This window comes from Diabrotica undecimpunctata, chromosome 5 (genome assembly GCF_040954645.1).
Source record: "Diabrotica undecimpunctata isolate CICGRU chromosome 5, icDiaUnde3, whole genome shotgun sequence".
In the NCBI taxonomy this organism is placed as follows: Eukaryota; Metazoa; Arthropoda; class Insecta; order Coleoptera; family Chrysomelidae; genus Diabrotica; species Diabrotica undecimpunctata.
In genome coordinates, this window is record NC_092807.1 from 20216883 (window position 1) to 20241241 (window position 24359).

The 24359-nt window shown below is 34.3% G+C and overlaps 1 protein-coding gene across 3 annotated transcripts in view; it reads left to right on the forward strand.

Moving 5' to 3' along the window:
* Positions 1-24359, forward strand: part of LOC140440555 (rhomboid-related protein 2-like) — an 87837-nt gene that overhangs the window by 58456 nt on the left and 5022 nt on the right. The window contains exons 1-4 of one of the 3 annotated variants that reach the window (XM_072530932.1): positions 2926-3101; positions 9595-9714; positions 15816-16079; positions 22835-23048. In XM_072530932.1, the coding sequence (XP_072387033.1) occupies positions 9674-9714; positions 15816-16079; positions 22835-23048 (519 nt within the window). In that variant the 5' untranslated portion in view covers positions 2926-3101; positions 9595-9673. Of the gene's footprint in view, positions 1-2925; positions 3102-4645; positions 5231-9594; positions 9715-15815; positions 16080-22834; positions 23049-24359 lie in introns of those variants that run through there. The other 2 variants (XM_072530933.1, XM_072530934.1) reach the window with 2 other exon arrangements.

Sequence of the window (24359 nt, forward strand, 5' to 3'; positions counted from 1 at the left end):
TGGCAAGAATACTATAAAAAATTGCTAACCGAAGATCGCCCCGAATTCGAAGAATCAGAAATAGACGGAATAGAAATCTACACACATGACGAAATCGAATTAAGCCTAGCTGAGGTAAAAAGAATGATCAAAACTCTAAAGAACAAAAAAGCAGAAGGGCCCGGCGAAATACCAAATAAATTGATCAAAAACGGATCGGAAAAGTTATTCCGTATGATACATAAAATGTTTGAGAGAGCACTGAATGGAGAAGACTTACCGGCAGAATGGACCCAAGCATATATGACATCAATATACAAGAAAGGAAATAGAAAAAACTGCGCAAACTATCGGGGAATCAGCATTATATCGTCTATAGGCAAACTGTATGGAAAAATTAGGAATATATATACAAGATAAAATCGGAGAAGACCAGGCAGGTTTCACAGCGGGGAAAGCATGCTTAGATCACATTTACACGGTCGAACAACTAATAGAAAAAAGAATGGCCAAAAATAGATCCGTCCATCTGGCTTTTGTTGATCTTAAGAAGGCATATGACTCAATACCTAGAACCAAGCTATGGGAAGCAATGGAAGACATCGAAGTTCCACGAAGATTAATAAACGCGGTAAAAGCACTCTACAAGAATAACCAAGTAGCTATCAAAACGGACAATAGAATATGCAGTCCATTTAAGACGACAAACGGACTACTACAGGGTTGCTCCACATCCCCCACCCTGTTCAAAATATTCCTGGAAAAAACCCTGAAACCATGGAAAAGAAAATGCGAAGGAATGGGTATACCAGTAAGGAACGAATATCTATATACGCTAAGTTTTGCCGACGACCAAATATTGATCGCACAAGACGAGGATGACCTCAGTTTTATGATGAGAAAACTGGGGCAGGAATATACAAAGAATGAGATGGAAATAAACCTAAAGAAAACTGAATACCTAACAACGGAGAATACAGAAATAAAACAGCTGGAAATAGACGAAGGTAAACAAATCAAAGGAACAGACAAGTATAAATATTTAGGCTTCATAATATCAAATAAAGGAACAACGGAGGAAGATATAAAAAATAGACTAGGACAAACAATAGACTGCATACGAAAATTGAACCCGGTACTATGGGATAAGAACATCAGCATGAAAACAAAGAAAAAAATATATAATACCATGACAAGAAGTATCCTCACTTATGGGTGTGAAAATTGGACAATAAATAAGAAAACCAAAAACAAAATAAGAGCAACAGAGATGGAATTCCTAAGGAGAAGCTGCAGAGTAACAAGAAGAGATAGAATAAATAACATGGAGATTAAGAGGAGAATGGGAATGAACTCCGACATAATAGACTACATCGAACAGAAGAGGTTAACCTGGTACGGACATGTCAGGAGAGTAGACCAAGATCGGTGAATACATAGAATAACAGAGTGGAGCCCGATAGGAAGAAGAAAGAGAGGCAGACCCCGAAGATCTTTCAGAGATGAAGTGGACGAAGCAATGAGTAGACGAAACCTACATGAAGGGGACTGGCTAAACAGGAAAAATTGGAGAAAACGGTTGAGTGAAGGAATACAGTGAAAACTGTGAAGATCCTTATATATATATATATATATATATATATATATATATATATATATATATATATATATATATATATATATATATATATATATATAATTTCATTACTGTACTTTCGTTTCCGCCGCACACTTCATATAGGCTTCAACCTTTAGATCGTGGGGTATATGGTCCGTTTAAGAAATATTTTAATAATGCTGGTGATGAGTGGATAAAAAATAATCCTGGAAAAAAATGACTTTATACGATTTACATTCAATTGTAAGAACATCACTTCCTTTGGCTACTACGCCTGTCAATATTCTTGCTAGTTTCTCCTGCACTGGTATTTGGCCTTTCAATCGAGAGATTTTCAACGATAGTGATTTTAATGCATCAACTGTAACTGTTAGACCTCTATATGAAGAAAATATAGAAAATAATTAACCAGAATCACCTACAGTTCAACACAACAGTCACTTGGAAAGTCAATCGGGTCTATCCAACTACCTTGTCACCAAAAATACACACTACTCCATCACCAGCTATTCTGACTGATACACCACAGAAGATGTTGATTGAAGAAGAAAACTCGAAGAAAAGGGACACCGTCAAGCGTAAAGTTCAGCTTAAACATAATCCAAAGAAAAAATCTTTGCCAGCTTTGCCATTAAAGAAAAATATCAAAAAACGAAGAGCATCCCTGAAAGCAACCGAAAAAGATTTTTCTGAGTCTTCCGATGAGGAAGTTTTGTGCTTGGTATGCGGTGGTCCATATTCATCAAGCTCCAAAGATTGGTTACAATGTCGAGAATGTAAGCACTGGGCACATTTAAACTGTACAAATTAAATCCCATTCTACATTTGCTTCAATTGTGAATCTGACAGTAATTAGTTTTTTCTCTGTAAAAATATGTTACCAGAATTTGTTATTGTTTTTATTTCTAATGCTTACACATATCTATTATTTTCTGTCATTGTAATATGAAATATATTTTTTACTACTTTATATTTAATTTATTTTTACTCTACACTATAGGTTAATATCTGTTACAATCAACACCAGCTCTGTTACTATTGACACCAATAAGGTATCAATTGTAACGCATGAGGTAACCTGACACAAAGGGTCATAATTTCATTTCTGTAATACTTAAGCAGCTTTTGAGCCAAAGATACTATGCATTAGAGTCCCTAGTATAGGTTAGAATAAATTAAAAATTTATCAAAGCTCAACTTAGTCAAAAAAAATCAATTTGTGACATTTGTTACACTGTGACACCAGTCTCCCCTAAATTTTTAAACTGATATTCTATTTATTATAAGATAGACAAATATTACTTATTTATGACAATTAGTCTTGAGTTTTCAATTTAGCAACAGGCTACATATTATTTTTATATTATTTATACATTATTTTAGATACTTATTTATACAGTAGATAATACAATTTATACAATCTGTACGTTTATACAGATTAAGACGTTTACTATTTTGAATAATATTAAATTCTAATTTCAGTTTGAAAAGTGTACTAGACCAGGTAAGTCAAAAAATTTTTATGCTTTGATATTTGTTTATTGATTTTCTTAAATTCTTATTTGTGGTTGATAATACTTTCATGAAATTTACCTTTTTTCTAACGTACTTACATATTTGCATTAGCTAAATATAAATCAATTTATCATCGAATGTCTGAGAATTACTGCCTAGAAGTAATTAAATCGGTGAGTTCTAAAAGGATAACATTCCATTTTTTCCCAAATTTATTTTGGATAGCAGTTTTGTTCACTTTACCAAGCTCTACAGACTTAGTCAAAGACAGATAACATTCCATCACAGTAAATAGCTCATATTAAGCTAGTTTTCCTAATTTTGTCATCACTATAAAAATGTGAGGGTTCTAGTTCCGCAGAACACGCCATTTTATTTAAAAATTTCGTTTTGGAGAGGCAACGGAATAGTAGTTTCGGTGACTTTCAATTGATTTTTGTAGATGAATAATCCTTTCCGAAGTGAGAAAGGACCTAAAAGCAGCAAGATCAGCTTCCATTTCAGTTTTACCAATTCCATAGGCATTGTTAAATTCTAGAAGGATGTTTCGTAGATCTTCAGTCTTAGTGGGAAGTCCTTCGGAAGCCAAAAATAGTTTAACGCTTGTGTTGTTGAATCCTTCGTAACATACTGAAGCAGGTTGGTCGTGAAGAAAAGCAAGATGTAGTGTAATGGCTTTCAAGATATCCGGTTCTCTTAATCTTGCTAGAATATATCGACTGTTCAAGTTATTGGTTAATTTGGTGGGGCCAAAGGATCGAGATTTGTTGATGGTTCCAAAGTATCTTTCTTAATGAAGTTAATATGAGAATGGAAAGCATTCTTCAATTTGCAAATTTCGATATCCTGCTTGTCTGTGACTACTGTATTTTCCACTTCACTTTTGTTGTTGCTTAAAATGGTAATTGGATTTTCCAAGCTAACGGGGCTTCTGATGTTCTTCGAACTCATATTTGACTAAGATAAAGGCATTGGTTCGGAATATGAAAATTCTGTAGACCATTTAATGTTTATATCACGTCAATGGAGGTTTTAGATTTTATGCCTATTTTGAATGAGGAACCACTCGCTGTGTCGGAATCTTGAAGGAGAGCATAACATCTAATATATTCCTTGATACCCAGCTTCTCTTTAATAAAGTGAACAACTTGCATTTACACCTCTTACAAAGAGGTGTAAATTGAGGTTAAGTTGATAATAACTATATAATGGCATTCATCTTCTGTAATTTTTGGCTTTTTCTCTGTTGATTCTAAATATTGAGGAAATTCAGTTTGAGTACCTGAGGTCACACAAAATGTGTTTATTTTCAATACTTCTTTGTTCGTTTGTATTGTCATCGAATGCCATAGTCTGTGGACTAGTACGCATATAAATATTGGCGATTTTCAGGTCAGCAAGTCAGTCCCTCACGGGCACTCCGAGAGCTTAGTGCTCTCGGGGCTCTGCTTCCTGCATTTATTTTCCATACTCTGTGGCCGAGAATTGCTTTAACTTAACTTGGTGTTTTATTTCGACAAAGAAATTGTCATGTAAGAAATATCTTGCCTTTTTCAAGGCAAGACACCGAAGATAAATATTTTCCAAGTCCAGAACCCGAAAATGGACTTAAGTAGAGGAGCTCTCGACGTTTACTCCGAAGCCCTCTACAGAGCACCCGGAGACAACAGAAGGTGGTTAGACCCTTATTTGTTCCCCCGAGGTGACATGGCGCCCAACGTGGGGCACGAACCCACGACCCAGCTCGAATTCACAGAAGGCAACACACCATTGATTTCAACATGGGTTGAAGTCAAGAGAAGAATGGGGAGAACCACGTAGTGTTAGAAAGCAATACTCTAACACTCCGACATCGAGACCTTCTGCAGACCTGATGCCTTCGACGTGCAGACACCTTTGACGAGCCAGGCTTATGACCCAGTCATCGCCCCCCCTACCGAAAGTGGTTGGACGACCACGTAGGCTTCGGCACACTGGTACCCTACGAAACCCCGTTGGATATGGCAGATGGGATCCGGACGACCGAGAAGAAGACGAACCCGTTGGAGGAGTTGGCACGCCGACCGAGGATGGACCTGTAGGAGCTTGAGATGCCGTCATCACCACCGACCTCCCCCCGTAAGTAGTGCAGTGTTGTGTGAATTATTTTACACATTTTTACTTATATTTTCATGCATATTTTCTTGTATATTTTCACATGTATCTTTTATTGTATTTTTATTCAATAAATATTTTTCCCAGCCACAGAGTCTCCAGAGGAGGGGGGATGTCATCGAATGCCATAGTCTGTGGACTAGTACGCATTTCGATGCGCATTGCCCCGCCTCGAATTTTCCCATTGGCTCTTGACCTGGAAATCCCTATTTATCGCTCGAACAGCGCATATAAATATTGGCGATTTTCAGGTCAGCAAGTCAGTCCCTCACGGGCTCTCCGAGAGCTTAGTGCTCTCGGGGCTCTGCTTCCTGCATTCATTTTCCATACTCTGTGGCCGAGAATTGCTTTAACTTAACTTGGTGTTTTATTTCGACGAAGAAATTGTCATGTAAGAAATATCTTGCCTTTTTCAAGGCAAGACACCGAATATAAATATTTTCCAAGTCCAGAACCCGAAAATGGACTTAAGTAGAGGAGCTCTCGACGTTTACTCCGAAGCCCTCTACAGAGCATCCGGAGACAACAGAAGGTGGTTAGGCCCTTATTTGTTCCCCCGAGGTGACAGTATATTAGATAATTTGTTGGTCAGATTACCCATTTTATTAGATATTTCACTGATGTTTGAAGAGAGCCTTTCTATTCCCATCTTAATCTCAGTTGAATTTGAGTCTTGGATTTGAACCTTGATAGTGTCATCAGAACAGTCGAAATAAACTGACGATATATTGAAAATATCTTGTTCCATCTGCCTTATAGATTTTAAAACATTGTCATGATTTTAGCAGGTTATTTATTTTATGGATCTCGTCAATTTTTTTGTAAGATTTGCCCTCATTTTTGGATATTAAATCGTATGTCTCAATGAAAACAGGCAAATTATCAGTTAGTTTTTAGTTACTTGAATTACGCCTTCTAAGTTCTCTAAAGGTATTTGATTTTTTGATAAATTGGTAATTTTTTCATTTAAATATTTTAAGCTTGGTGAGTCACACAATGTACAAAAGAATCTTAGATTGGAAAATTTTTGGTCCAAGTGGGCTTTTGTGGTCGTTTTATTAAGCCCAGAGCATTTCATACAAAAATTTCTACAATAATCCCCACTGCAACGTAATTTATTATATTTGTCGGTTTCGGCGAATTCTGTAAAGCAGATGTAGATGTAGATTATTACACGTTTTTTATTTTCTACATCTTAGTAAATCTTGCTTTGTTTTTATCTATGTAGTAACCTGTAAAGTTACTACTTACAGAAAAAAAATTGCTGTGAGTTTTAGCAATTCTTCTACGAGTATATTTTGTCGCTGAATTTCTGCAGGGCTGGCTTCCATCTCGGAGAGGGCGTCGTTGGTGCTGGTGGGTGCTCCGCCTTGGTTTGCGCTTGGGTTAGGACCGTCACTGCTTGCATTAGGGATGCAAGCATCTTCGTCAAGTCTGGGACTTCCGTAGAATGGGATATCTCAGGTTGTGGTGGAGTTGTTGTCCTCAGAGGTTGGGCGCCATGTCGCTAACCCTCGGGAATGAGGGAAGGTGGTCCAGTCGCACTATCCATAGCTGAAATGGACCGGAGCATGTAAGGATCACGGTCCGTGGACATATAGGTCGTATATGACCACAAAGCTAGAGGGAAATACCTTTTTAAAGAAATGGAAATAAATGTTACTAAAACTAAGAATCTGCATATAAAGAGTTAATTAGTTTTAGAACTAAGAATCTGTATGAATAGAATCTGTATGAATCTGTAGAACTAAGAATGCAAGAAAGTAAAATTGGAAAAAAAGTGAAAGTCCCAAACATTTCTGAAAACAAGTGTAATTTCTAAATATCAGATTTCGTCCAAAATGCGTTTGTCGTCGCGACTTCCGGACGAATCGACAAAGATATGTAACAGAATATCAATATAAAACAAGTTATTTTTATACTGAAATATTACAAGGTCCAAACAGTAAACAAAAGGTTAGAAAAATCATCTAAGTTATTTTATACTGAAAAAAAAATAAATATTAGAAATATTTTCAAAGTCCCTACAAGAGAAAATATTAGTAAACTAGAAGTTATTTTCGGTCTGAAAACATTTCAGAGTCCCTAAAATAAAAAATGTTAGTAATATTTTTAAGTGTCTGAAAGAAAAACAATTTACAAATTTATCCTAAGTCAAATTAATAAATAGGAGAAATGTGCTTATATTTTTGCTGAAACAAAAATGTTATAAAAATTCGTCCAAGTCCCGCTCATGGACTTAGTGAACCTAAAAGAGAAATCATTTACAAAATTATCCTTAGTCGAAATTCGTAGAAAAATATCAAATTAATATATAGTATAATATATATTAAGTTCGTTTAGGAACTTAGAAAAATAATCTGAAAGAGAAGTTAAAATAACAATAATTTACGAAATTATGTTAGAAGTTAAAATTCCCTGAAAAATATCACATAAATCATACAGAAAAATATTAAAAATTCGTCTAATTCAAAAAGACGATTTAATTCGAAATAAAATATTTCACGAGAAATATCCGAAAAGTCGAAAAGCTGAAAAAAATACACTTTAAATACAAAATCAGTCTCGCTAGAGAACTTAAGAAAAAATTCTGCAATAAAAAGGATAGCGGTTAGGTAATAAAAAGAGCAGAGTTTATAGGAACTTAATCAACCAGAAGATCTCTATTGCCAAGAAGGCTGATTCTGCGGACCCTGCCCTGACTAGAACGAATTGTTGGCCATCGTGCACTGTCCCAAGGTAACCAATCACGACAAAGATTGTTACTTTGGCCGGCCAACCACAGCGCTCGTTATTAACTGCGCTGTCATTGGCCTCTCGGCGGAAGTGTGCTGAAAATTCTCAAACATGATGTGTATAAAAGAGCAGCATGTCACCTCGGGGGAACAAATAAGGGTCTAACCACCTTCTGATATCCCCGGGTGCTCTGTAGAGGGCTTCGAATACACTGCCGAGAGCTCCTCTACTTAAGTCCATTTTCGGGTTATGGACTTGGAAAATATTTATCTTCGGTGTCTTGCCTTGAAAAAGGCAAGATATTTCTTACATGACAATTTCTTCGTCGAAATAAAAACACCAAGTTAAGTTGAAACAATTCTCAGCCACAGAGTATGGAAAATAAATGCAGGAAGCTCCCGAGAGCACTAAGCTCTCGGAGAGCCCGTGAGGGACTGACTTGGCTGACCTGAAAATCGCCAATATTTATATGCGCTGTTCGAGCGATAAATAGGGATTTCCAGGTCAAGAGCCAATGAGAAAATTCGGGGCGGGGCGATGCGCATCGAAATGCGTACTAGTCCACAGACTATGGCATTCGATGACAAGCACATCTTCCGAAAGGGATCCAGTCGTCATACACTACTAGCCCCGTAAGGCCTTGTTGGTTCGGTGCGCTACCAAGCTACCTTTGAGTTTTATTAATTAACCAATATCCTGCTATCGTCGAAGACGTCCAAAATTGAAGAATAATACCTAATAATGGTTATCCAATTTAGAAGTTAAATCATCAAGTGTACGAGAACCGGCGTGTCGACTACAAAACGCTTCCTGACAGTAGAACACGACTTTCTGAGATAGAAAAGACATTGGTCTTAGAACTATCTCAAATCGTGTCGAACTGACCACAGCGTTATTTGGGCCTGACAAGGTAAAGAGTGAATAAAAGCCCCGACGGGGACTTGTAATTGCTTTTCCGATCAGGTTGAGCTGCAATACACTTCGTCTCCAAAACCTTATGTAAATAGTAACTATATGAATTACTGTTAACAAAAAGCGACCTATACCAAGCGACTGGCAGCAGGAAGAGTCGACATTGCCGGCATTCTTGTACCTCTCTCGAGGAGAGGGAACGCGGCTACACGAAGCGAGAAGGCCGACATCTTTGTGGAACTTGATTGAATGATGAACATTGGAGCTTGCACGATAGCCAATGCTCAATAACGGGCAATACCATTGGCTGGAATTATGTTGCCATTTAATCAATGGTAAAGCAGGAATTGAGCTGCAATTTCGGGCAATACCATTGGCTGCAACTAAGGTTGCAATTTGACCAATCGTAAAGCCCGAATTTTGCTATTGGCGACAATTTTCTAGAATTTTTTTTTGTGCACTTTATACAAAATATTGTTTTCTTTCCTTAAAATACTTGCTTAACAATTTTCGAATTTAATTTAGAATTATATGGTAAATATGTAAAGGGTACTTTAAAAAATATAGACTTACGTCACTAATGTTGCACAACATATAGATACATTTGATTATCTGCATAAATAAATTGATTTAAAAAAATGTAATGACGGCAAAACAATAAATAAATACATTTGTTTTAGATTAACATTAGTTGGTGCAATCGCAGGAAACCCTATGATTTAGGTAACAGAGTATCACCTTAAGTAACTACTGCTCAAAATGAGCCATAGAAGAAACTTACTGTCTAAATACATCAACCAGTAAGTATAAGAAATTTTGGTATCAAGACATATTTTTTATTATAAAGGGTGTTTTTTTAAGAGGTATAAAAATGTTAGTTGATAACAATTTACACAATACACTTGACGCCCGAACAACGCTTCCAAATTGTACAAATTTATTTTGAAAATTGTGACAATGTTTGAAATACGTTTTGCGCACTACGTCCATTTTATGGTCAACATAATAGATCATCAGAGCAAGTAATTCGATGAACCATAAAACGTTTTGCCACCAGGTTTACTCTAAATGATAATATGCACCCATAAACACGTCGTACAGTGCGTACAGAAGAAGTTGTTGCTACTGTAGAGCGTGACATAGAGGAAAACCTGAATCAGTCTATGCGCCATCGTACACAGCAGTAGGATACGTGTCCATCCACTTTATAAAAGATTTTGCAAAAAAGTTATCTTGCTTTGCGTGCTAACAAAATCAAACTCATTTAATCACGTAAAAATTGAAGGTATATTTCATATAAAATTTATATTTCATATAAAAATGCGTGCATCTCATTCAAGATTTACGACGTCAGAACCTCACAGCGTTGCCAAAACATCAGAATAGTTAGTAAGTGAGGAATTATTAAAATGTCAACTATTTGTCAAACTATTATATAACAGTAAATACACTTAGTTTTAAGACTACTGCAACACACTAAAATACATAAGAAAATATTTTAATACAAAATTATATATTCTAAATTTTAAACTTACCTCTATTAAGATGAGCATTAATAGTAAAAAGGTCCCGCCATTATTTCTTGTTCAAAATAATCTATCTTATATGAAAGCTTATCAGCTTTCTACAGACTATTTCGTTGTTTTGGCATAGCACAGTCACAATACACAACATTAATTAGTTTTTAAAGCTAATAATCCAAATTTAATATGTATTTATAAATACACTTTATTAATATATAATATATTATGATCAAATTGTGTAAGAAATCAAAACATAAACAAAATTCTTACTCTAAAAAAGCGGCAACACTTTAAACAATTTTGCCACACGCTGAACTGTCAAAAAATTTGAAGTATTTCAGTATCAGTTGCGTACAATTGTTTAATATAGTTAATTAAAATTATTATTTTGTGGAATATTAGACTAGAATATAATTCTAAAATTCCCAATATAATGATGATTACATTTTTCTGATTATTATACCATGTTGACGCCTATGAAAGATCGAGCAGTTCCGTATGGGTTTCGTATTATTAGCTGTGTTAGGAAAATTTGAACTCTAGGGTTGACGTTCTGGAAATTTTAACTATATAAATATTGTGAAGTGCACGTATTTTTATATGAAAAATACTATATATCATGAATTAGCGAGGCATAGATTCGTAAATTCGCTGAGTGGGTCCAATACGAGATTGCTGTTGATTTCGATTTTCATAAGCGAATTTTGCTCAGCGATGAAGCTCACTTTTGGTAGAATGACTACGTCAACAAACAAAACTGCACTATTTGAAGTTAAAATAATCCACAAATGTATGTTGAGAAACTATTAGATCCAGAAAAACTGACAGTTTGGTGGGCTTGATAGTCTGATGAAATCATTGGACCATACTTCTTCAAGAACGATTCTGACCAGAAGGTTACAGTCAATTCTAACTGGTATAGAGCCATGATTACTGCCTTTTTCATTCCTCAATTTAACAACCATGATGTGCTGGACCTGTCGTTTCAATAAGATGGCAAGAGGCGACATGTCACATGTGTCATAATTGATTTATTAAAGGAAACATTTGGGAACAGCATAGTTTCACGTTTCGGACCGTAAATTGGCTTAAAAGATCATGTGATTCAACACTGTAAGACTACTTCATGTAAGGATATGTGAAGGTGCTATTCTACGCCGATAAGCATCAAACGATTGATCAGTTGGAGGACAACATTCGCTGCGTTATTGCCGATATACGGCAACAAATATTGGAAAAAGTGATCAAAAATTAGACCTCCAGATTAGACTACGTCATAGTTAGCATTAACGGTCATACGCCAGAAATCATATTTAAATTATAATGCCAAAAGATTATCTTTCGAATAAAGTTATATTTCTTGTCAATTTATAAAAATTGTCATTGTTTTATTCCATCTCTAACTTCTATACCTCTAAAAAACATTCTTGATGTTTCATTAATAATTGATAATATTTTAATTGATTCCTCAGCTTATACTATTCAGATTTAACATAAACAACTTAGATAAAATGTGGTTCCTTACTGAGTTAGAGGGTATTTTATTTATAAATTTAAAAACTATTTGTACCCAGTGCTGTAAAACTATTTGACATATCCTTGCCATACTTGGCAGGAAGTGAAGGTACTGTACAACCTAGAAAATTATCTTAAAAAACGTTTTTGGGTACAACCAGAGGTGTACGACAGTAAAAGTTTGACCCCTTCCAAATTCTACTTCACTGGTGGAATTGCTATTTTATTGCAATTTTTCGATTGTTCAATACATTTTATATCAATAATCTACTCTTTATTTGGAACAACAAATTAATTATTTTCCGAGATATTTGAAGTTAAATAAAGTAATGCTGTATAGTTATTCTGATTAATGTATTAATATGTCAATGTTTTTGGATCATAGGATTGCATTTACGATGCAAATAAAATTTTAATCGTTATCAACAACAAAACATAATATTATTAATTGAAATTTCTTAAAAAGAACCATTTTGTTAAAAATAAAAATTTTAATATCCCGAAAATATCAAAAACCTCATTTTAAGCAAACCTTTTATAACAAATATTCAACGAAAAACTCAATAACCCCAAACAGCTTATGAATTTTTTCGTTAAACAATATCATAACTTTAAAAAATATGTTTGGCTGATTGATAATAAAACTAGCGGAATTTACTATTTGCTGCCTTAGTGACTGAAGATTATTTAATTCTAATGAGTATACCAGTAATTTCACATACCAAGAAACAAAAATCCAAGTGATTGCATTAAGTGTTCTAGGCGGCCCGGAATTCCTCTACATCTGCCAATCCAACGATGAGGAAATTGCTGATCTAGATAGTTTTGTACTTTTCTGAAGCTATTTTCTTGTGGCATTTTAAATTAATTAATATTTAAATGGGAATAAGCCACAATTAAAGGTTAAAATACATTTATTGACGTTTCAATTTCCACTTCGGAAATCGTTCTCAAAGTACAAACATTAGTAAATTAAACAAATTTTGTTTTTGTTTAAAATTTATTGACGTTTCAATTTCCACTTCGGAAATCGTTCTCAAAATACAAACATTAGTAAATTAAACAAAAACAAAATTTGTTTAATTTACTAATGTTTGTATTTTGAGAACGATTTCCGAAGTGGAAATTGAAACGTCAATAAATGTATTTTAACCTTTAATTGTGGCTTATTCCCATTTAAATATTAATTAGTTTTGTACTTAAAGAACAATGAGGTTGAGCTCCATCCTGCATGAACCACCTTTCTCTTTCTTGATTACATGGCAAATCTTCTAGATTGTCGATAAGTGTAGTTTGTAGAAACTGTAAATACGAGTTACCATTCTTTGCTATTAATTCATAAGGACCCAACAAAGCTCTCAGCTCTCTTGACCTGAGAGCTAAGTTTATGCTTTTTACACTGTTTCTATAAGTTTTCTTTATTTTCAGCCTCTGACATCTTCCTAACTTTTTTGTTCCAATCTAGATCTTCTTTCCAATGTAGATCTTTTTTCCTGACAAAACATTCTTAGCAATTTCTGCCTCTAAGTGTGCTTTATAAGAAGACGAAATGATTATGGCCGATTTGCCTCTTCTAGATAATTTTTTTATCAGTTTGGGCTCAAGCAATATTTAAAAGGAGCTTTTGTAAACTGGAGAAGGATTTGAAAGAGAAATTGATGAGAGGAAAGAAGGTTCTACTGAGTTGAGGTGGACTCTTGTTGCAACCCATGACGGAGAATGTGGCATTAGGTGAGAAGATTCAGGATTTTTCTCAGCAAGTGTGTTGTTCGAAAAAACTTTAACAGGTTAATTAGATGTACAGCCGTTATCATATAGATCAATAGGCTTCACTTTTTGGGCTTCTACAATGAACTCGGCATCAGAATATCCAGTAGAAAAATTCCAGTTATCTTGAACCCATTAATGGCTATTTTTGCCCTTTGACCCTTTATGTAGGCCTTACCAAATAAGCTCCATTACATCAAATGCTGTTAGAGCGCGTTGGTTTATTAACAACCATTGCCTAATCTCCTGACTATAATAAGTCTTTAAAAGAGACAAAAAAGGAGACTTATGAGTTACATGAGACGATAAGGAGATGGTTGTAACATGGTTCTGCCTAGCATTCTTGATAATGCCAATGTTTCTTGTGTGGTTTGAATGCCTGGCAAAGACCAGGAAAACAGGTGATTCAGTTGTAGGTTTTGTAGTGCCCAAAAATGGTCGAACCATTTTTGGGCACTACAAAACCTACAACTGATCCATTCTGATGGCTGCACGTGAAAAACAGCACCTGGAGGAGCTCTTTTTTGCAACTGAGCATTCATGTATTTCCGAGAAAATATTACCATGGGTGAAACATAGTCGCCATCAGCACTAATAGAGACTACAGTTGTTAGCAAGGCACCTTTTTCTGCTGATATAAAAGAGCCTACCTGCCTTTTTCCTCGGAGACCAATGACTGGTTCTACGTTATATCTGAAACACTGTAAGACCACTTTTATTAACGTTAAGACCTCTGTTTGTTGGATAGCTGTGTTTTTTAAACGCATATTCAATGTTGTTAAAAATATTGACATTATTTCTTTGATAAAACCTACAGTTTTTGCAAATGAGGTTCCTGTTGGCTTACGAATTAAAAGTCGGACCTTATGCCTTTTCATGAATAGGGCTAGTGGCGCTTTACCTGCCATGTTGTGTTTAACAAAAGAATGCGTTATGCCATTCCTTTCAGCCAGTTGATAGGCCATCCACCTAGTCAAAATAAAAAATGCAGACTCCATGACCAAACAATACTTCTGTTCCTCTAATTCGGAAGGCAAGGCAGTAGGCCTTCCTGCCCTAACAGAAGCTGGTTTTGCTGGTTTTCACCAACTTAGACCACAATTAAGAAATAACATGCAAATCAAAACTAACCTCACTCAAAAACTTAGCAATAGAATTCTTTTTCCGTCACTTTAAACACTACACTAACTTATTTACTACATACTACGTTAGTATTAAATTCTTACCTTCAAGAGAACTATCGTAGGGAATGATAAACAGGAACACTGCAAATATTTCAGGAGTCACAAAGTGATTCACTAACTAAACAGTGACAGAGCCTCGACATCCGGCAATGCCAAAGAAAGGTTTACGCTGTTTTCCCATTGGCAGTAGCACCTCTGTACGAAACTGTCTTAGGTGTCCCAATTATCAGCAGGGATCCAAATTTATCTCAGTTCCTCTATGTTTATATGGTATTAAGCCACAATTATTTGTAATGGAAATTACATTTTTAACTGCTGTTTGACATTTCGATCAATTGTGACTTAATCTCATATAAACATAATATTTGTTCTTTATTGTGATGTAAAATCATACATTAAGTTAAGGCAAGACGATTTGCTGTGTATTTTATCGGTTGTTAGTAGAATAAACATAGATATACCAAATGATACAAGTACACGACATCCACGTCATAGACTGGTCTCACAAAAGAAAAAACAAATTCCAACAGCATTCCAACTCTGAAATCTGTATAATATGGAAAATAGGTGACATCTATAATATTTTTTTTTAATAAGGCGTGAGTTATTACGAAAAACATGACAATATCTTAACTTTGACGGAATTTTATTTTAAAAGAGATATCGGGAATATCGTGTTTAAAAATGAAAAATTTATCACCTTGAGAAGACCTTTGTTTCGATAGGATTGCGAGCACCGTCCGGTAAGGACCAACGTATATAGTGTCTTAGTGTATACTGGAGGTTTTATATTAATATTAATAATAATAAAACAATGTATAATGCTAAATTTGTTGATTAGTTTACTGTTGCCCCTATTATGCCACTAGAAGGCACGTAAGATGAGATTTATTATTTATTATATTATTTTAGATATATTCGGTACCTCATTCCAAGACGGCAACATCAAAAAGTACCCAATACTGAAGATGTACAAACAGACGGTACATATGAGCAACAATATTACTCAATATGGCCACCACCTTTAGTAATACTTATTATGTCAATTTTACAACTAATATTTTTTATTGTATCGATTAACAGTGGTGAAGGCTCATGGGATAAGGCACTAATTTATATTCCCCAAAAACGGAAAGAAGTGTGGAGATATTTCACTTATAGTCTTGTTCATATAGGGTAGGTATAATAAATTATTAATAAATTAGTTTTTTAGTATATTCATTCCAAGCTATAAATGGTTGCATATCTAATTGCAGATATTATTTTCTCTTCATCCGTATTTCTCAGCGATTTTTATATTCATGATTGTGCTATTTATTGTATAAAAAATATTTTTTACTAGGTTAAACCTAAACCATTTTCCACTTAATTTTACTCTTTTTTTGTTCAACCACAAAATGTTTATTTTCGTCAAAAAAATCAGCAACGCTGGTAAACATACAGTTTGCTGCCGAAAATTTTTTTACTGTTTCTAGGTAATTTGTGTCTGCTGAATCCAAAAATGTCACCAGATTTGCTCCATTAAATCGTTTTAAGAAAATACGACAAAACACATTTCTAACATATGGGGTAATTTAACGCAGCACTACCTACATATGTGTAGTGCTGCTACCTATCAAATAAACAACACACAAATAAAAAGTAAGATATTTATTGTACAACAATATAGGTACTTACAAAAATCATCACACATATCTGCCAAAAAAACTTAACTTTCCATCTAACCTAACCAGCATCGTAGCACAAATCGGTTATTCGGCTTCACCTAAAAACTTCCTTTTATAGGATTTTCTTGCAAAGGCTTTAAAAGGACAGTCCCTTTGAAGACTGCAGCACTAATCCGCCATCATGTGAGTGTTCTATCTCCCCTGATACCTCTCACCATCGTTTTGATATCTTGCTGGAAGCGTTCTCCTTGTTCCTCACTAAGGTCACCAAGGTTTTCTGGGAAACGGTCTAAGTGACTGTGGAGGTAATGAATGTTTATACTCATATGACAACCGTGTTTGTTAAAATTGTTGAGCATTTCTTCCACTATATCCCAGTAATTTTCCGATTTATTGTTTCCAAGAAAATTTTTCACAACATTCACAAAATAGCACAAGTTTTCAAAACAAGGCCGATTCTGGTCTAGGGACTTTACAAGTTGTTTTATCAGCCCTAGTTTCATATTTAACGGAGGTAATATTATTTGCTGTCGGTCGACCAATGTTACGTTAATTACGTTAGCTTCTCTATGAACTAAAGCATCTCTAGAACGCCATTTTCTTTTACTTCAGTATTGGTCCTTAGCCCTGCTATCCTAAAGACACAGGAAACAAGGATATTTTTTATAGCCACCTTGTTGTCCTAGGAGAAAGTTCACCATCTTAAAATCAACGCAGATTGCCCACTGATGTTGGTCATACTTAATGTTTTTTAGCACCAGCGATATTGTTTTATATTCTTTCATTTTTGTAGAATGCCCAATTGGTATACTTATATATTTGTTGCCATTATGTAGAAGGACGTACTTTAAACTTTGTTTGGAATTTTCGATAAGAAGACGCCAGTGGTCTGGTGTATACTCCGATACACCAATTTTTTAACAGTCCTTTAATATTGTTACAAAAAACATCATCTTATTCAGAAAAAAAAAGAAAAAAGATCTTTTTCTCTATTACGGTAGTATGTAATTTTGGTGTCTGGGCGAAGAAGATTCTTTTCCTTTAGTCTGGACGCAAGCAACTTAGAAAAATAATTTGAAAGGTTCAAATTTCTAATAAGATCGCTTTGCTCTTAGCGCTAATTTCAAGTTATGGACATTTCCAATAAGTACACTCTAATTAGAAGTCATTAGTATACCTGTACGTGAAATAAAATCTTAACTGTCTTTTCCTTTTTATTTCGATATACTCTGTACGAGTACTAGAAACCAATTCGCTAAGAATTTTGCTTAGTTGAGGAGATATGTTGTGGAATGCAATTTTTAGATTCCCCATGTCTCTCTTAACATCTTTATCAACGTCTGTTTTGCCTTGCAATTTTTAGAAGGCACAGATTAAAGCGGAATTCTTGAATTTGGTTTCGAAAATTAGTCTACGATTTTATTATCAGATGTCGCTACATTGCGTCTATACGAAGCCATGTTAGAGTTGCTTCCTAAGACAGAAAAGATTTATTTCACGTTCAGAGCGTTTGTGAAAGCCGTTCTGATGAGGCCTATTGGGCCGAAATACGTATAAATGGATGCGCAAGCTCCCTGTACGTGAAATAAAATCTTAACTGTCTTTTCCTTTTCATTAGTATGCATTTGTCTTAGAATTTGTTAAATTTGTTTATAAACATATTGCAATTATAGCGGTGGAATGAATATACAGAAATATAAGAATATTTAAGTTATATTATATTTGATAATGTCATATCTCGAAAACTAGAGCTGATACAAAGAAAAAGTTTGTATTTTTGGAATCAGCACAGACGAATTAACCAAAATCAGTTGATTTTTTTCGGCAGCAAGACAAATTATTGTTTTATTGGGTTGTGAATCACAAATTACAAATTAAATTTATTTAAATATGATAAAAAGAATACGACAGCCTTTAACAAACATAAAAAACAACGAGATCGCACTTCCAATTTTAAGCAAACAAAAATTTTTGAAAGTAGACCAAAACACAAAAAAGGAGAAATATATGAATCAATACACATCAAACAGCGCCCAAACACTACAAATGATAAAAAGGTGTGAATTTTTTAAATAAAATTTATTTTACTATTTTGTAACTGACTCTGTACCTAAGATTTTTAAAAATGTTGAATTTTCTTCGCCTAATAATGAAGCCTACAGAAACATGCTTACCCGACGAACTAGAACAACTGTAGATAATTACCAGACAAAGACAACAGAAGAAACCACCTAAATACGGAACTTAAATATATAGAAAACCTTAACAGAGAAATAATTCAGATCATTCTACGAAGAAGAAAGCCTGGAAGACGAAAGAGATGAGGTAAGGGGAGCAGACAAGAAGAAAGATGAACCACCAACGATTCTTGAAGTTATAGATGCAGTTAAAAAACTAGCCAGAAACAAATCACCCGGAATAGGTAATCCCCCAGCTGATCTATATAAAGGTGGAAATGACACCATTATGACACTGCAGCAGCTTATAAAAAAATATGAACACAGAAATCCCTTCCAAATAATTGGAATATTGGAATACTTTGCACCATACACAAAAGAGGAGATATCTTTAAATGCTCTAACCACAGAGGAATTATGCTTCCAAATGCAGCGTATAAAATATTTTGCACAGTACTATGTTACCGTATGGCACCATATGCAGACCGGATAGTAGCCAGTAGACCGAAAATACCAGGCGGTAAATCTACAATTCATCAAATTGCAACCCTGAAATAAATTTTGGAAAAGACACTGGAATATGGCATTGATACTTATCACATATTTATAGACTATAAAGACAAAGCAGCCTACAACTCTGTGAATAGATAAAAAATGTTCAAAGCAATGAAAGAGCTAGGAATACCAAATCAGTTGGTAAATTTAACAAAACTAACACTTGAAAAAGTTGAATGTACAGTACGAATTCAGGGGGAAAAGTCTGAACCTTTTAAAACAAATAATGGGCTGCGCCAGGGAGACACTATCTTCTGTATACTGTTCAATCTAGCTCTGGAAAAAGTAATACGTATGTCACAAATCATAATCACTGGTTCAATATATAATAAATCAGTGCAAGTCCTGGCCTATGTTGATATCAATATTGTTGGGAGAATGGAAAACAATGTACGAGTAGTACATTGTACTACAATATACAATATTGTATATAAAAATAACAAAGTATATAAAAATAAGCAGGCAACCACAAATCCTACGACCGTTCGATATAGAAAACGACGTTATCGAAGTAGTGAATTTGTATACCTGGAAGCGCTCCTTACTGAAAATAATACTACCGCAGAGATAAGCCGCAAAATTCGCGAGGCCACAAGATGCTTTTTTGGGCTCAATCTCCTCCTTAAATCCACAATTATATCGAGAAATAAAAACATAAAACTCTATAAAACAATAATACGCCCAGTCCTAACATATGGTTCAGAGACCTGGACTGGACAAAAAATAATGAAAACATGTTAGGATGCTTCTAAAGAAAACTACTAAGGCGAATATATGGAGCAGTGAATGACAATGGAGTGTGGAGAATGCAATACAACTTCGAACTTTATAGAATATATTGTAAAACATATTAAGATAAAACGTCTGAGATGGATAGAACATGTAATGCGGATGAAACCAAATGACCCAGCTAGAAAAACGCTCCTTGATAGATCAATTGGTCAGAGAAGAAGAGATGAGAAATGATAACATCGATAACAACGATGAAGACATGAGAAATTCTGGAGGGGGCTAGAACCCACGCATGGTTGTAAAGCCAGAATGATGATAAATAACTTATTCAAATTTAGTTTCATTTTTTTATCTTTTGCTTGAAATCTATTTTCGATAATGGATTTCTTTCGGCAACATATTAGACAGATTAAATCATTTTTATTATTTTTGTTAATTTTAGCATAACAGTCTGTATAAACAAACATATTGCACGAGATACATACCCAACCGTTCGAACATTCAAACTCACAAACACCACAAAAAATTAGGCTGTTGTTTGGTATAAGATTATCATTTAAGGTTTCGTTAAATTTGTTTAAATCGTCAAATGTTTCTTTGACTTCTGGGTTAACTGGAGGAAGAAGATTTACAGAATATAAGCAATTGTTGTTTTTGTTTTGTACTTCGTTTGTTTTATCGATTTCTGTCGTAACTGGGGGAATAATATTTACAGATGTCTTGGAATGGTTGGTTTCGTTTGGTACTTCATATTTGTCAGCGACTTCTGTGATAAGTGGAGAAATAATACAGAAGAGCTAAATTTGTCATTTTCATTTGGTATGTTTGAACTGGTTATAAAAGTTGTACCTGTAAGTAATGAAAAAACGAATAATTAATAACAATAATTCTTTACTACATTGGATAATACATTTACACAAAAATAACACTAGACAAATCATCTAAAACTGACATTTCATTTTTAAAAATCAGTTAAAGCTGTAACGAAATATTTTGGATACCACATAGGGTATTTTTATAAGGGGTTAACAACTGGGGACAGAAATTATTGGGTGGAGATAGGGCAAGCAAAACAAATCGAAACTTATGCGAACGGCGCTCAGGGTTTATTTGGAGAACCAGTTCGTGAATTGAATTGGGGCAACTACAAAAAATAAAACAAAGGGGTACTTACATGAATCTCGTGGACAAATGGACAAACAAAACACCAAGAAGGACCTATAGCTATTTAAAATGGTCGCCGCTTCGAGGAAACTTCCTGCTGAATAAAGGAAAAAGGCTCTTCCTTCCTAAAAAAGAAACACAAAAGGAGTTATAAACTTTTTTTCTAAATAAATAAACAAAATAGTTTAGAGAAATAAATTAAACATTTATTGTTGTCTCACCACAAATAGTTACAGATATAAATGGCACAAAAATACTATATTAATAGTTACAAAGATTTATACCAAAATTACAAAGAAGAAAAACTAACTAAGTATGTCCTGTCCGTTTACAAACTCTTAGAAGTTGGAAATACTACTATATTACAATACTTACAAACGTTACTGGGTTATGATCTGTGGCAGAAATAAATCACTACAAATAAAAGGATATTTTTTAAATGAGACTATTCATATGGGTTAACCTTTTTCTAAAAACAAAACAAACTAATGTCAAAAAATAAAACTAGCTGTCAGATGTCAATACTTGAATTTTAAAACTGAGAATAATTATGACAGCTATGGTCACGCCCTAACACATATAATTTTATTTATTAAAAATTATTTTAAATTATTATAAGAGCAATTATTAGAAAAAAAATTTCTTTTTCTTTTCAAAATCAACACAAAAGAGTTACCTTGATTTCACTAAAACTTCTTTAAATTTTCTGGGGTTAGAAACTGGACCTACTAAAATTTCTGCCACTGGAACAAAAAACTACATCCCACATTGCGAATTATGTTCTGAAACAGCTTCTTAGGACATTGAAGTTTAAGGTTGAAACTGGCACACTGTACACACCCTGGAAACGGCTTCTTAAAAAACTGGAAACATGCGGGTATTTCTCAGAGCTGTTGCACACGCCATTCTACAAATATCTCACGATGAGAGACGGCATACAATAGAAAAAACAGTGATTACTCGTTCAGAGCTGACACATCACATTGAGTAAAAAATCACTTTTCTTCACAAATTTGCCGGTTCCCTCCGACTAAATTAAATACGTCTGCTCATTATCGCCTACATTTCAAACCTAACTTAAATTCATTAGACCTCCCATGTACCGGTCGGCTCCTATCGTTTTTTTTACCCCGTCTATCAAAAAAGGGACTAGCGAGACCGGAATTCTTGTTAAACCGCATCAAACTAATATCGCAAAACGACCTTAAATCACTCTTGGCCCCTAAAATCTCAGTACTAACACATACAAATAAATAAAACCATATTTACAGTCGCAGATACAAACTGGAATTTGGAATCTTTTCTTTTACATCCAATGTACACAGAGAATTGGGAAAATATTTATACTCGGGCCAGGGACGTACTAGAAAATTTATATAGCTTAAATATTAAATATTTTAAGGAATGTTCTGCATGCTACAAAGCTAAACAAATAATCGTAAAATAAATTGTTGTCAAGGTACTCATTATTAAGATACTTTGGTATTTTATCGTATGATATATTTAACTACATATTAACCACTATAGAAAAACAACTAAATGATATTTTTAGTTATCACACTTTCAGCTTCTTAACAAACCAACATTCTTATAACAACTCATTTCATATTTTTCTTTATTAATAGTTTGTTTTTAGGTATCCCCACCTAATTCTTAACTTGGTAGTTCAACTTATTCTTGGTTTACCATTGGAAATAGTCCATAAAAAATGGAGAGTGCTGATAGTTTATCTCGCAGGTGTACTAGCTGGATCACTTGGATCGACAATCACTCATCCAAATAATTATCTTTATGGAGCAAGTGCTGGAGTGTACGCTCTCTTAGTTGCTCATATCGGAACTATTATTATAGTAAGTTAAAATACACACACACACATTTATATATATATATATATATATATATATATATATATATATATATATATATATATATATATATATATATATATAAATGTGATAAAATATATAAGCAACAAAGTGATAAAACTCGTAAAGATCTCAGTCAGATAAGAGGAGAAAAGAAAAAGCAATATGTTACTATTCCATATATTAGCGGAAATACAATATCGATGGTAATTACAGCTACCAGTGTTGTACACCAAAGAATTATTTGTAAAACAGAAATCCATGTAAAACAGATTTAAACAAGTATAGTTGAATTATAAAAATAAAGCCTTAATTGCTAAATAAAACTTGGAAAACAGCCGCCTGGCAAATATTAAAATAAAATATAAAATATAAACACAAGAAATGGCACCGACACACTATCCAACTAATCCTTTGATCATCAACATAAAACAAGAAGTTGATACCGCTCAAGTGAATGGAAAAATATTATATTCTTCTGGATACCCTCCCATATTGGAATTCAAGGAAATGAAGAGGCAGACAACGCTGCAAAAGAAGCTGCAACTAGTGATAGTGCGGACGTGAAAGCTACGGTCAAACGCAAAGTGCGATATATGTGGAAAGAAAAGTGGAAAGTGTCATCGGCCAAGCTACGAGATAGTAAAAATTGGATAATACCCTGGCCCACATTACCAACAAGTCGAAGAGACCAGGTAATATTAACGCGACTCCGGTTGGGTCATACGCGATTAACTAATAGCTATGTGTTTTCCTACAAACAAGAAGCAATATGTAACAACTGTGAAGAAAAATTAACAGTAAAACATATATTAGAGAAATGTCCAGCCTTAACGTCAAAGCACATGTTGTACAATATACCCAACAAACTATATGATATTTTAAGTCTACAGTGCAATATGTCTAACCTAAAAAGTTTCTTATCTTCAAACAATATGGTAAACGCTATCTGAACATATACTATAATACCGGGTGGTCCAATAAGCCGATCTCTCGGCTATATATCAGAAACTATTCATGTTATAACTTTAGGAGAAAAAATTCCTTAGTAAAAGTGGCCAAGAGAAATCGCTGGAAATAACTTTCAAGTTTCTAGGTTAACCGCTAGGGGGCGTAACCTGTGAAGAAAAATTTGAAAACCAGTTTTTTGTGAAATATGTCCAATTATTCCAAGTGTTAAATAAGTAAACTAGAAAGAGGCCTAAATTCTACACAAAGTTGTTCAAGTACTTTTTTTTATTTTTTCAAATAAAGGGTGGGGGAGAGTGGGAAAGTATTTGTGGATAAATACCTATA